General features: G+C 38.8%; 1 protein-coding gene across 2 annotated transcripts; it reads left to right on the top strand.

Moving 5' to 3' along the window:
• Positions 1-961: 961 nt before the first annotated feature.
• Positions 962-3,777, top strand: LOC131331764 (squamosa promoter-binding-like protein 8). Of its 2 annotated transcripts, none has more exons than XM_058365673.1 (4): positions 962-1,164; positions 1,367-2,077; positions 2,838-3,001; positions 3,397-3,777. In XM_058365673.1, exons 2-4 carry the CDS (start codon positions 1,425-1,427, stop codon positions 3,549-3,551), a joined length of 972 nt encoding a protein of 323 aa, XP_058221656.1. In that variant the 5' UTR covers positions 962-1,164; positions 1,367-1,424; the 3' UTR covers positions 3,552-3,777. The 2 variants fall into 2 exon arrangements, with proteins under 2 accessions (XP_058221656.1, XP_058221655.1); XM_058365672.1 differs by having other exon boundaries at positions 964-1,164; positions 1,374-2,077.
• The last annotated feature ends 11,466 nt before the right edge of the window (positions 3,778-15,243 follow it).

Genomic DNA, 15,243 nt, shown 5'->3' with positions numbered 1-15,243 from the left:
GTAGAAACCCCATGGTTTTTTCAATCCAGTTTTTTTGTTAAATATTTTAAAAAGGTAAAATATAACCAATCTCTTAAGATACAGTAGATTAGGTATAACAAATGACAAATAAAAAAAATACTCCTAAAAATAAAATATAGCCAATCTTATCATGTATATTAGCAATGAGTTACCAAAGGAAATTATAATTCAAAATTTCCCATTTCGCGCCTTCTTTAAAATATAGAGGGTGACTACTCCCATTTTTTCCACACTAATATGATCCCCTGGATCAAGCATTACTGCCGACATGACAATAGGTAAAGCTAATCTCCCTATACTAAAATTGCCATACTACCATAGCAAAGAAGAAGAAAGTAACACAATGATCAAAAAGTAATTTACCAAACAAAGCCTCACAATGTTGTGGGTGTATGTCTTTTTATGAATGGGAGATGCTTTGGCAGCAACCCCTGTAGAGCGATGCAGAGTGGCATCTAGGCAATCGACGGGTCGGAACCCTTCTAAATACGAATTCAAGTAGATAGTTGGTAACTTTTTTTTAGCTGATAAAATCCTTTTGGCTGTTCAAAAAATTTTTTTTTTTTGCTGATGATGGTTGATAACTTTTTTTTTTTTTTTTGCTTAGGTCAACCCAAAGGGAAAAACTTATTTACAGCTCCGCCGTGAGGTTCCGCGCAATTTCAATCGTCATTTTCAACAATCAATGGTCGCGAATAGTTTTTTTAAAATCCGAACCATCCAAAATATTTTTAGACGCGAGCAATTGAGCGCCGTAAACTTTATTTACGAGTTGCTCCATGAAAAAGTTTTTCTCCTGCCCAAATACACTCCCAATCTAACTGTGGTGGCCTTCTCGATCAGCAACTAAGCAATAACCTATTGGGCAGAATGGTAAATTCAATTCCAGCACCTACTGAACACTCAAACACCTTTCTCACTGGAGATAAAGCCGTCTACAAGTCATAACCCCAGTAGTTCCTCCAGCACTCCAACCAATTACAATTACAATTACACACACCACACACGCAGAGAGAGAGAGAGAGAGAGAGAGAGAGAGAGAAGGGATACTTTATGCACGTACGGAAGTATTGGGAAGAAAAGGAAAAACCCAGAGAAATGGAGAACAACAACAAATAGGGTTTCAATTACCTTTGCTTCAAGGTACGTACTTTCTTCCCTTACACTCCGCAGACATAACCCTCAAATCCCCGACATTTCCCTATAAGCAATTTTCAAAACACTCTTTTAACTCCCCCAGTATCTTTGCAATTGCACCCTTTCCACCCCCTTCTCTCTCTGACTCTCTCTCTCTCTCTCTCTCTCTCTCTACATAAGTATAACTATGTTTAATGTTCTTGCTTAGTGTACAGATCAATAAGCTGTTTGGTTTGGACTCTCCAACGCGTTGAAAACTCAGGGCAATGTTGGAGTACGAATGGGGAAACCCGTCAGCAGTCATGCTCGCCGGCGACGAACCCGGACCAGATTCCGACCACTCCCGCCAGAACTTCGATCACTACGCCCAAGCCTTCAACGACACCCTCGTCAACTCCACCGCCTCCTTCCCCCAAACCCACCACCACTTTCATCAACCCCAGGCCCATTCAACCAACTACCACCAAGCCCAACTCCAAGCCCAAGCCCACAACCAGGCCCATTTCCACTCCCTCTACGACCCCCGCACCTCCTTCGGCGCGTCCTATCCACCTCCCTCCCCGGCCATGCTGTCTCTCGACCCGACCGGCGGGGCGGGCCCGTCAGGGTTTTTCACGGTCCCGAAGAACGAGCCGGGCTGCGGTGTCGTGGAGTTCGGGTCGAGGATCGGGTTGAATTTGGGCGGGCGGACTTATTTTTCGTCGGCGGAGGACGATTTCGTGAACCGGCTGTACCGCCGGTCCAGGCCGGGGGAGCCCGGGTCGATTAACTCGCCGAGGTGCCAGGCGGAGGGGTGTAACGCTGATCTGACCCACGCCAAGCACTACCACCGGCGCCACAAGGTGTGCGAGTTCCACTCCAAGGCCGCCACCGTCGTCGCCAACGGGTTGACTCAGCGTTTCTGCCAACAGTGCAGCAGGTCGTATTCTGATTTACGTTAACATCCTTTGTCCCTCCCCCGATAGGAGAGAGTAAGTATTTTGTGCAACCGGGACAACAACATGTGACGTACTGACGTGGTATTGCGGTCGAACTCATGCTCGTCTACGAGGTGGGGCGCGATGCCACAACAATATAAGTGGTTAGGAAGCTTGGCATCAAGCCCCATCTCAAGTACATGCGGCCGAACATGAGTGGAACCGCAACGCGTTAACACGCCACGTGGGGTTGCCCCGGCAAACAAAATACGTTCTCCTTATTCACATCCCCTCATTCTATCGAACAATAGGTCTGATTTCGTGGTATTTTGGAGCAAATGATTGTTGTTTATAAGCCGTACGTATCCATGCGGGGGCGATCCCGAGGGCATTTGAGTCCCTGAGAATTTTCTTTACTTTGGTCCGAGGGTTTAATGGTTTTACGTACTGTTTGTTTTTTCCTCCTTCTGGGAGCATTTACTGATCAAACTCAGCTTCCAAAATTGTTTGTTTAGGCTTTTTACTGTAATTATTAACTCTGTAGCTAAGCTACCAGTTGTACCATCCTTTTTTCCTATGGCACGGATAGGCTAGCTTTAATTCTTCCACTTCGACCAATCCGATGAATTCTTCGATGATTAATTTTACCGTATAAAGTCGGGATAAAATCACATATAGATTAGTTAAGAGACCTAAAGAGATTCCGAACATATAAATTGAAATGTGATTTTTTTAAATTTTTTTTTGGGTTTGGTATAGCAGGTTCCATGTTCTTTCGGAGTTTGACAATGGGAAAAGAAGCTGCCGGAAAAGGTTGGCAGATCACAATCGCCGGAGGCGGAAGTCTCATCATCAGCCAAACCATCAGGAAACCAAATCCCCCCTCGAAAATGCTCGTTCTTCACCGCCTGATAACCTAATTCCAAGTAAGCCTCGTCCATGTTACCAATTGCCACAAGCCGCTCTCTCTCTCCCTTTTTTTTGTTTATATATCCTCTATTGTTTATAATTTATTATGTCTCTAAATTTCTTTAAAATCAAATTTACTTTAACAGGAAATTATAATGTTTAACAAACAATGACGTGAAATTTCAGAAATCACATGAAGACGCCGAGATTTTATTAGTAGAAAGTGTGAAAATAAATAGTACTAGTTGATATACATCATACATAAGGAGTAATTCACGAATATGCAGTTTTAATCCATAAGTATCGGTCCATTTTCTCATGCATATATACTTGATGCATTTTCAATCTGTGCTCGTTTAAATTGAGATCGAATTAGAATTCTGAGATTTATTTTTCAATTTTTGCGTTTTAGGGTCTCCAGCAGACTCCGGAGCTCACTCATCTTCCTCGGTCACGGTGGCAATCTCACCGCCGCGAATTTCCCTGGATTTTTTGCGGCAAAGATCATATCAGGCCGCCACGTCTTCATCTCCGTCGACAAGCTCACTGTTCTTCTCAAATGGGTGACTTTTTTTCCAGCAATTCAAAAACCAGCCCGATCGAATCAGGACACAAAGGTTGACTAGCTAGCATGACTTATTAGTGAAGAAGAATTAAGGAATAGTTGTTATTTATTAACCCGATCTAGCAGTCTAATCTCTTTGCATTTGAATTATCAAAAGTGGCTGTACTTGTGGACACATTAAATTCCCGTAAATTCAAGTCCCTCCGCTCGCACTTTCATTCTCATTCACGACAAATCTTCTCAAGTCATTTTTTGAGGTAGCATATTTAAATTTCATTGCTACAATCTACTCACGTGTTGTTTTTCCACTAAGCAAAAAACGCCTTTTGGAGGTTTTGTCTTTTTCAAAGAATGGCGTTCGCTAGTTTTGCACTAAACTTTTGTGAATTATTGTTTCGTTTCGATGAGAGAAATCGAAAAAGTTAATTTTTTTTTTTTACTTTTATCCAATTATTTTAAAAAATATCTACTTTCCACAAGGGAAAAAAAGTCAAAAAAGTGTCCTTTTTTTCTTCTTAAAATTATCAAAAATATTTGGGTTTTCTGATTTCTCTTGCCACTTTTCAGAAGGAAAAAAAAGTCAAAAAAATTGGAGTACCTTTTTTTTCTTCTTAAAATTGGATATTTCTTAAAATATTTGGGTTTTCCGATTCCTATAAAGATTCACAAAAGTTTTGCACAAAAGTAACGAATGCAATTTTTTTTTTTGAACAAAGACAAAACCTTAAAAAAAAAATATTGCTAATCAGCAGACTGGGGCCTCAGTTGCTGTAAACAAAATTCTCGGTAACTGTAGACTTTGTAGTGCAACCTTTACTGTTATGTATCCCGAAACCTCTCTCTATATACCTGCTATGGTATACTTTGGGGAACATACGCTCGTGTGCAGGTCTGTTTACTATTTCCGGTGATTGTATTATTATTTCATTATTCTGTGTCCTTGATATTTTCCCAAAAATTCTATTGCATAAAACAATTTAAAAATTAAAGAAGATAAAAAGTGACCCATGTGTGTAATGTTAGGGCTGCATACGGTTCAAATCAGATCGGTTCGGATTCTATGAATCCGATTCTAATTCGCGCGCGAGTTACGGTTTTTAGAAAATATAATCTGTGTCTAGACCAAAAGTCTCACGATTCGGTTCGACTTCAATCCCTCGAGGCACTGATTGGTAATTTCTGAATTCTGAATTCTTGATTGGCAGATTCATTCTATATTTTCACCATTCCAAATCCGCCATTCAATGTTTAAGTGCAACAGTGCATTACATACGGATCGATTTGATTCAGACCAATATTTCATGGTTAATCGGATTTTTCGAACAACCCTGTATAAATGAAGGGCAGGGAAATGGGTTATATTTTCCTAAAGGGTATATGCTGGTGCAGAAGAAGTCAAAAAGTGAAGCTGTCTCCTGCTGGGAGGCTGTTTTTATGATCAAGCAGCTGTGGGCCCCTCGTTAGGAAAAAGAGGTTTGATCTGATGGTCCACATGCATCTTTCTTTTTCACTGTTGTACGATCGAGTGTGGGTAAATTTGTTGATATGGGGCCTACGAAAACAAATGTATGAGGTTGATGGGTGAATATCAGCCTTGTGATTCTCGAGCAATAATGTTACGTTAAAGTTTAGGCAACACCTTTTATGCTAATACGGTCCGGACTAGATTTCGCTCACTTCAATTAATTTCGTTTTCAAACCAATCAACGATAGGCATCACCTTTACCCGAATCTAATGCAACAATAATAGATGTGGAAAAAACTTAAGCTCCATTTCAGAATGCAAAAAAAAAAAAAAAATTTTTTTAAGAAGGCAATTTTAAATTCAAAAATTATGGGCTTATTGAAATCTAAAAATATGCAATATGGATCTTATTTGAGTGAGATCTTTTATACAATGCAAAAAAAAAATTAAAAAATTATTTTTCATTTACATTATTTTTGAGTTTGAAAATGTGAAATAAGCTACTTATTTTTTAAAAAAGTTTCTGGAACGGGGCTTAGTACTAAAGTTAATTGATTTTATCTTTTCGATTCTTGGAACGTTATCACCGGTACGGTATTACAAGGAGGCGGATGGAGAATTCGCAATTGAGAGGGCAAATTAGAAAAGAATAGATGCATGTTTAAAAATTCGCTTACATTTATGGAATAGTTTACTTTTGATTAAGAATAGATTTCGATTTACTATTTGTTTTGTTTATTCAACAATTTCAACTACTTTTGAGGGGGGTTTTTTCCCTGCACAATAGCCTTATGTTTGAATTCTCATGTTTGTTTGCGCTAAACTTTTGAATAATTTGATGGCTTGTCACTTGTGATTCACGTATGCATGAACATGATGATTCTTCTTGTGTTGTATGAGAGAGAGAGAGAGAGAGAGAGAGAGAGAGGTTCCTTTCCATATTTCCAATCCATGTAATGATTGGTGATTATTGGAAGGTTCGTTGCACCTTCCTGGAAATTTAGAGCGTGGACCCTCGTCCCTTTCCTTGTTCTTTCCCTGGCCTAGCCTGGCCTGGCCTGGCCTGCTGGAGTGGAGAGTATTTCGTTTTCCATTTTCCTCTTCTTGTTATGCTTAATTGGTTGTAGTAACTTGTAAGGGATATAATAAGGGGACATTTTGCTGAAGAAGAAAACATTGAGAAATTCTGCATATATGTATGTCTACCTACAAATTACTTTTACTCCATTTACAAGTAAGTATGTACTATTGTACTACCATAAAGTTTGGTATATAAGCTTTAGTTATTGAAATAATTACAAAAATTATCATACAATATAATGTCTCGTCACTTACAACCAAACAATAAGTCTAGGGAGCAGGATACCAACTTACGATACAAAACATGACGTTGATGGCGGAGTGGCCCCACGTCAACAACTGGAAAAAAAAAAAAACCAAATCAGGTTCTCTCTCTCTCCACCAATATCCTCCCACGGACGCCCCTCCACCTTAATTCCCTCGACTCCCACCCCTCGCCCACCCATAACCCACTCCCTTTGTTCATTTTGAGAGACTATTAACTTTTCACAGAGAGAGAAAGAGAGGGAGAGAGAAAGAAGCGTATTTCTTCAAAAAGTTTCTCCCTCCTAAGATTCTTACTTCGCAAATCAAACTTTTTATAAAGATATCATCATTACATTCTATACAACTAACTTTTCAAAATGGATATTTATTAAAGAATAACCCAAAATAAAAACTCGACTTTTAAAAGGTGACGGGGGAAGTAGATTTAATTTCCAACATTAAGGAGGAAACTAGGCCTAAGCTAAAAGAGGCTTTTAACACTTGAAAAATTAGGCCTCAATGTTAATTTCACATAAGTGCAATAATGTTAATTTTATTATTTTTCACTAACTAAAATAACTACTTATTTTTTGAATTAAAGGTGAGGTATTGTGAGAGAATGACCTGTCTCGTAAAGCGAAAAATAAGTACTTAAAAAATAAAAATCTTAACGAAACGGGTGCAATATAATGTTAATTTTACGTAAGCGGGGTTTTAATAACCCAAGATCTAAACAGTAAACACCACCAACTAATGGAGTATTAGAAAAGGAACTCAAGTTCTTATCAGTTCTTAATTAATTAGTCCATAATTAAATTGAGGGAAACTGAAAAATGAAAAGTCAAAAAGATGTGTACATAGGGTTCATGTATGACATCATCATCACCACCATATGAAAAGTCGGAAGGGGGATGTTGGTTTTTTAATAGGTAAGCCTAGGGCTTGACGACTGTAGCCTTGTGGCATGCACTTGGGACACCAGACCATAAATAAACAATAAAGAAAGTACCGTGCCCCAAACTTCCCCACCTTTCCCCACATGACCAAAAATCTCCCTAGGATCCCGTGTTTGAAATTTACATCTCCACTTGCACTTCTACTGCAACTTTAAAAATCCTATCTCTCTCTCTCTCTCTCTCTCTCTCTCTCTCTCTCTACATATGTGTGTGTATAACGATGTTTGGAGAGAGGTGATCCTTATCACTTTATACCCCTCATTGAAACTCCGGTCCTTTCTTTTAGGACACTCCAGTACTCGATCTTCTGCATCAAATGTTCTTTGAATTGGCAGTTTGGCACTGCCTACACTATGTGCCACGTATCCTTTTCTGCTCCTACTATGTTGCCACTGCCTTGTTTCGAATTCTTTTGAAAGGTAACTAGCTAGCTAGGAGTACATTCAAATGTGTGTTATTGTGAACTAAGAAAGAGGAAAACATAAAAATATACACAATTCAGATGACTTGTCTCAAAATTCTATGTCCTATCTAGGCCGTGTTCTAATTAGGAGTATAAGTTGCATGACTTTGCTTTTGGAACATGGATACTAAAGGTTTATTAACTCTCCAGAACAAAAGTTACAAAATAAATAAATAAATACGAGAACGAGGAATTTCACACGTTTGTGTGTATATTATTCTTTCAAGCATTGTGATGGCCTCATGGCTCATTAGTGTTGTGATATACTCCAGCAGGAAACCAAATGATGAAATAGTCTTATACATGCCAATGGACGCAAAATTAAGCACCTTTCAATTGTAATGTACGTGTAGAATGGAAATAGACATTATGTAAGGAAGGTGGTTCGAGTTCCACTGGAAAAAATACGAATGGAGTAGCATCTTGCTTCTCCTTTGTACCATACATCACATGAAATGATGTCAACTGTAAATAAACCATATGATTTCCTTAATATTTCATTAAACGAAAGTAAAAACATCAGAAATTGTATCTCAGTGCAAAAGGCTCTCTTGAACTGTAAGGTTTGGAAGGGAAAAAAGGGTTACAGTTTGGAAGGGAAAAAAGGAGTATTTGAACCTATTGATACGTAGTCATCTCGGCAATGAACGGCTCGGATGTTATCCGGTGGAGATGGGATTGGACTGTTGAATTGCCAAACGGATGGCTCGGATGGTGCACAACACCATCCCCGGTTGTAAAGCCTGTGTTTTATGTAAAATATTTTTTCAGAAATTAAACAAACTTCAAACTTTTATTTCCGGTATTTAGTTGACACTTGAATCGAAAAAATAGTGTGAGGGGGGGGGGGGGGGGGGGGGGGGGGGGCGGGGGGCCCCTCTTAAACGGTACAAAAATATGAGAATATTGGAATTGAACGTGGATTAGGATTGACGATCAAGGAAACTGAGCAGTGAGAATTGCAGTAGAAGGCAGAGGGTTCATTTCGGAAAATAACTTACGGAAGATTTAAGAGTAAGTCATTTTCATCCAATTAATGGAAAATATTTTACTTTTTCATCATTTTTTACACAACAAAACACCAAAAAATAGTTAAAACATTTTATCTGAAAATTTTACGCCCAAACAAACAAGCCTTAATTTGTGAAAACATGACTTTGGGTTGAATTGTGTGCAGTTCATTTGATGGACTGCTTTTGAATGGCCACGACAAATTTTGTTTGATGATAGGAGTTATTCAGGTTGATCAGATATTGAAGAAAATCCTCTCTTGGAAAAAAGAAATGATAGATCGACATATGAATTTGTATCTAGATAAATTTGTGTGGATTGTGGGGATAGTTTTGTTCGATTAAGCTAAATTTTTGCATATCACACATATGCTTAACAAGCCCTATAAATGAACGACAATAATCATTCAGGTGGCAGGGGCAACTCTGCCATAGTTTGGGGAGTTCAAAGGAATCTCCCGATTTCAAAAAATACACTAAAATTTGTCATTTTGTTCACAATTTAATTTTTTTTCTCAAGTATCATCTGCACTGGATCACTCGTAGGAAGCTGAAGTAAACAAAATTTACCTAACACTTGTGAGTTAGTAGAAAATATTGTTTTACAGCCCGCAATAAACCAGCAAGTCTACACTTCCCGATCGGAATCCCAACGCCCCACCGGGAACGCTCCGGTCACCGAACGGCCGATCCGAGCCGTCCAAAAATTCTAAAAAAAAAACCGAGTGGGCTTACGCGAGAATAAACGACATCCGACATGCGTAAGTAGCCGATCCAAGCACTCTATTTTTGTGTTTGGATCGGCCAAAAATGAAGTGCACTGGATCACTCGTAGGAAGCTGAAGTAAACAAAATTTACTTAACACTTGTGAGTTAGTAGAAAATATTGTTTTACAGCCCGCAATAAACCAAGCCCAATATCTTTTACTTTTATATTGAGTTTTTTTTTCGACATTTTTTTCACCGCTGAACTCAATTCTTAGGGCCGCCTGTCAGATGAGACCTGTTGCACTTTGCAACAAATAGGGACCATAATTGCAGGAGTCATGTATGCGCTGGAATTCAATGTCCGGACACTGAATTTTTCAAACGATATTGTTATTGTCAACCCACTAAGTTGACGATAAGCATACTAAAAAATAAGAAAAACACGTATTTTTACGAACCTTTTAATACACATTTACTCATTGAGCTGATTTTTAGAATTTTCCCTTTTCAAATGGTGCATCATGGACCACGAAGAGAGTGATTAAAACATGCATCTAACCAAGCGGGGAAAAAATGAAAATTGATACAGATGCGAGGATAAGGATTGAGGGAGACGGTGCGGCACGCCAGCCGGCATGATACTGATAGCCAAGTGCATTTCGTTGCGAAATCATGTTACGTGATTCGCATGTTTTTTAAAATTCTAATTACATCGTACGGCTGCCTATTAATAGATTGAGACAGAAAGAGGGAGAGAGTTGAGAACGGGAGATCCCCTTGCTGTATCAAGGCAAATAATTTCGAAGAATGGCAAGGGGATTTGCATTTCATTTTTTTCACCTCCAACTACAATATTCGCGCATCAAGATGAATTGCTAATTCAAAAGTGTTAACGTAAATCTGACAAAAATTCAGAAAAAGGCAATACTTGTCGTCCAAAATTCTGTCTAAACAACGAGAAATTTTTCAGTGCCGGGTGGGCACGGGACACGTGGTGCCCGTGCCCAATCTCGGCCGTCCAATGAAGTGTTGGACGGCTCAGATCTGTTCGGTTGCCGAGGGGTATTTTAGTCATTTCACACTTTAAAATTGCCGAACAGATCTGAGCCGTCAAACATTTCATTGGATGGCCGAGATGGGCATGGGCACCACATATCCCGTGCCCACCCGTCACTGAAAATTTTCTCCTAAACAACAGCCTAATGGGTGCGAAGTTTTTTTTTTTTTTTAATCAGCCAAAAAGATTTTATTAATCTCCGAATTCAAAAATTACAAAGATTAAAAGGGCAAGGGCAAAATGAAAATGAAAATTACTTAATTTTTACAGCTACCTGAGACCCAAATGGTCGAAGACCAACAAAAACCCAAAAACAAACCCACTGCCAACTAGAACCCTACACCTGAAATTGAATGAATACGAGATACCGCCGCCTCCGCAGCAAGTAAAAGCCGAGAACCCGCCGAATGACGTCGATCCCTCAAAACGCCCCGAGAGACTATATCCGCATACTCCTCTCAAACCAACCAGCCCTCACCACCCAAAGACTCCACTGAACACCTCGAAACAAAAATCGAAACACCATCACCAACCGAGAGCATAAGAATTAAGACTCTAGGGATAGGGATGCACCCTCATCCAAATATGCAAATTCTCCATCCTCCAAAACATCGAAATCACCATTCTTCTCTTCGGCAAAATTTTGAAGTTGGATTTCAACATATTTCTTCAAATTCAACTCCTCCCCTAGCATGGGTGCGAAGTTGCGCTCTCCATTTTGTTAGGAAAGGTGCGGAAGAGAATTGGCCTCATCGAAGAAGAAAGTTTCACTCAGTTAATTAATTCCCAAATATCTTGGTTTTGTCAGTACCCCATATCCTTTTCTCTCTTTCATTGCTTCACACCAGCATGTGAAATGTGATTCCACATATTTGGGTCAAAACTAGGGGGCCTACCCTTGTAGTTCAACTAGCTACCCATTTATAGTTTGGTTGGTTCTTTATGGAGGGTACTATTTTTCAGAACTAGCATGTGGAGAGTTTTTATGAATCGGAAGGTTGTGCCTTTGTGGGGTCCATGTGGGAAAATTATTACTTCCTTCTGGCACATGGTGCTTCAGCGGCTTTTGCCATCCAATCAGGTTTCACCACCTATTCGATCAACTTAATCTTTAAAAACAATTGTTTTTAAGGGAAGGCGCAATTTAACCTTTAAAGAGCAGCACATAGAGCCCTGCATTTAGCGACATACGGACATGAGGGGGCTTCACAATGCTATTCACATAGCATCGACGGGTGAAGACGGTTAGTTCTTCCAATACGTTTGCCTCGCACCAACAGGAGACATCTTGAGTACAGAGTGGATACTGACTCTCATAAATCTAACAACACCATATGTATGGCTTTCACATGTAGTGAAAAAAGATCGTGGAGCATCACATGACGGTACTCAAAATTAAAACAAGTAGTAATTTTCCATGATGTGGGGTTCTAAATGATACATATAGACTTGCAGGCTCCCCACGTGATAAAAGAGAAGGGGAGTGTCCTTTGTAGGGACATGGAGATTGATGTAGAATTTTTTTTTGGGACATTGGAGGACTTTTTATTTAAGGAGATTGAGAATATGAAAGTGTGTCTATATGGTTTAGGGATGGCATTCGGGGCATTCGGAGCGGAAAATGGGTATTCCGTACCCGATCCCCGAACCCGAAGTATGTTCCATATCCGTCCCGATCCCCGAACGGGGAAGGAAGAATGGAACCATTTCCGAGCCATTCGGTTATCGGGTAATCCCCGAACCGAATGGGTAACCGAATGGAATTAGAATAATATGTTTACCCGACCCGACCCGAAACGAACCGAAATATTTTTAGTTTTCAAGCATTAAAAAAAACTGGACACTATTATCAATATTGGCTTATCAATATTATCAGTTTTCAACCGAAATATTATCAATGGTTATAAAAAAACTGATCACATCACAAAAGATGGTGAAAATTGGGACAAAGCCCTAAAACGTATGGGTATATATATAGGCAGGGGTATTTTTGTAATTTACTACTACTTCGGTTCGGGGTTCGGGTTCGGTTCGGTTCGGGGTTCGGTTCGGGTATTGACTGAACCAAAACCGAACCGAAACCTGTTCGGGTATTCTCTATGCCAACCATACCCGTACCCACGGGGAAAATTTCGGTTATGGTTCGGAGATAATTTCGGTTATCAGTTCGGGTACCCATCGGTTCGGTTCGAATTGCCATCCCTAATATGGTTCGATCGATCATGCTTCTCTGCCAATGTTCGAGGAATTTGAAGAATAAAAACAAGATCTAGTTTTGCATCAAGTAAAGACAAAACCAAGAAGACCGACACAAGCTTGGGGTGCACATACATCGGACCAGATCGGGCTTAAACTGGACAATAATGAGACATGAGCATGTTCAAGTCCGACCCATAAATAATCGGGCTTCATTGATTATTCCAAAGGCCCTCTAATAGTTTCATTTTCCAAGCCCATCAACCTAGTCCGCTTATTTGTCTAAAGTATGGCGTCCAAGTATAAATTATAAAAAATTGGTCTAAGATCCACTATAGGGAACTTGTAACCCAATTAGTCCACTTCTAATGTTTATAACCCCTCTAGTCCACTAATATAGTTTAGTAAGGCCTTTAGTCCACTTCTTCTAAAAAAGAAATTAAATCAAGACAAAAATGTCCTCCTATATAAGCTATCATATAGACAGAAACCCTAGACCAAAAACAAATCTGGAGCACAGCCTCCTCTCTGTCTCTCGATTGATGTCGCCGCCGCCATGGCCATGGAGCTTGTGATGGGTATCTACAGATCTCAGTTTAAAATCTCTCCTCCGAACTCTGACTCGTCCGTGGAACTAAACACCGACTGCAAAGCTGTGGCCAACATTACCGTGACAAAATTCAAGCGGGTCCTTTCCCCCCGGGCCGCACCCAAACCGGCCACACTGGGTTTCGGCGAGCCCCTCTGGTTTCGCACCCCCCGATTTCGGTCCAACCCAACAACGGGCCGGAGACCAGGGTCTATTGCCCAACGACGGGCCGGAGCTCCTCTGGTTTTGCACAGTGGCCTTTTAGATGCAATTTTGTGTTCTTTCATTTTCAAACAAAATGAGTTTGTGTTTGACTTGTACAGGTGTAGATCTGTGAACTCTTTTATGTAGTTTGCTGTCTTCTTCCCATTTTGATTAGTGGTGTTGTTCTAGTGGTGGTATTTGAAATGATGGTGAGCTTAGTGGTGGTATTTGAAATCTTAAGGCTCGTGAAGAAAGTTGATCCGATCTTTTGTTTGTCCCTTGTTCGATTTTCATTAGATTTGGAGATTTATACATAAGGTTATATATGTGTTTTTCCTAGGGTTAGAGATCTGAAGTTTTTTGAATAAATATATAAGGTTATATTTGTGCTTTTCATCAATCACTTATTGATTTGGTCCGCGCAGCGGCCTCTTCGACTTGCTTCTGATATATTTGGAGTTTTTTGAATAAATATATAAGGTTATATGTGTGTTTTTTTCTAGGTTTAACATATAAGGTTGGAACAGGTTGTGTTTTTTGAAAAAATATAAAGTTATATGTGTGTTTTTCGTGTCACACAAAAAATATATTTTTGTGTGTTTTTGTTGTTATTTAATGTCATTTTTTTAAAACATTCTTAGTTAGAAAGATAATGGTGGCATGATATATGAACATATAATGTTATTTTTTGAGATATATAATATTGTTGGAAATATATGATGTTGTTTTGAAAATATATAATTTTATATGTCATGTTTTGCGAGATTTAGAGCTACAGAAGCTTAGATATAATGTTATATATTCTGTTTTTTTGTTTTTTTATTAGATTTAGAACTACAGAAGCTCACATATGTGAATATATAATGTTATATGTTCTGTTCTATTTTTTTGTGAGATAATGTTATATATATATTGCGATATTTAGATATTCAAAAACTCACATATAATGTTATATGTTTTGTATGGACCAACATATAACGTTAAAGACTAAAAACAAGAAAACCAAAAACAAATGTTGCATGTTAGAAATTTTTTGCCACACATATAATTTTGTATGTTAGGAAATTTTTATCACTCATATAACGTTAAAAAATCAATACAAGAAAAATAGGAAAAAACAAAAAGAGAAATTTGTCACATATATAACGTTAAATGTTAAGTGTGGCGGGTTTAATAAAAAAATTGATAAAAAATGAAAAAATACGTTTTTTGTTACACATATAACGTTATATGCGGCAGCGACGACATTGGTGGCGGCGGCTTAATTGCAACAAAAACAAAAAAAAAAAGAGAAAAATATATTTTCGTGTTAGCCAAACAAGGCCCTTGTTTCTTAGGTGGGGTATTTTTGTCATTAAAATTATTAGTGGACTTAGTGGGTTATGAAACTTAGAAGTGGACTAGATGGGTTTGGAAAGTGCTATAATGGACTTATGAAAAATTCTCCCTATAAATTAATCATCCCCACTATTATAAATTAGACTTTACAACCATAATAAATATATTTATGTGGAGACCAATGAATATATGTACATGTATGTATTAACACAAACGGGTATTTTGCTGTTTAGACACAAGTAGTTCTGATAACTTGAGTTTATGGCAATTTACAAGCATCTCGACTAGTCTCTAAAGAACCAATCTCCCATCAATAGGAAGGCCATTTTAAGCGAGTACCATAGAATTAAAGAGAATGTGATTCGGGCAGTGCACATCAGAA

The sequence above is a fragment of the Rhododendron vialii genome, chromosome 7a (assembly GCF_030253575.1).
Source record: "Rhododendron vialii isolate Sample 1 chromosome 7a, ASM3025357v1".
NCBI classification, from domain to species: Eukaryota; Viridiplantae; Streptophyta; class Magnoliopsida; order Ericales; family Ericaceae; genus Rhododendron; species Rhododendron vialii.
Note: the sequence above shows the minus strand (reverse complement) of the source record. Positions and strands in the feature narration are given on the sequence as shown.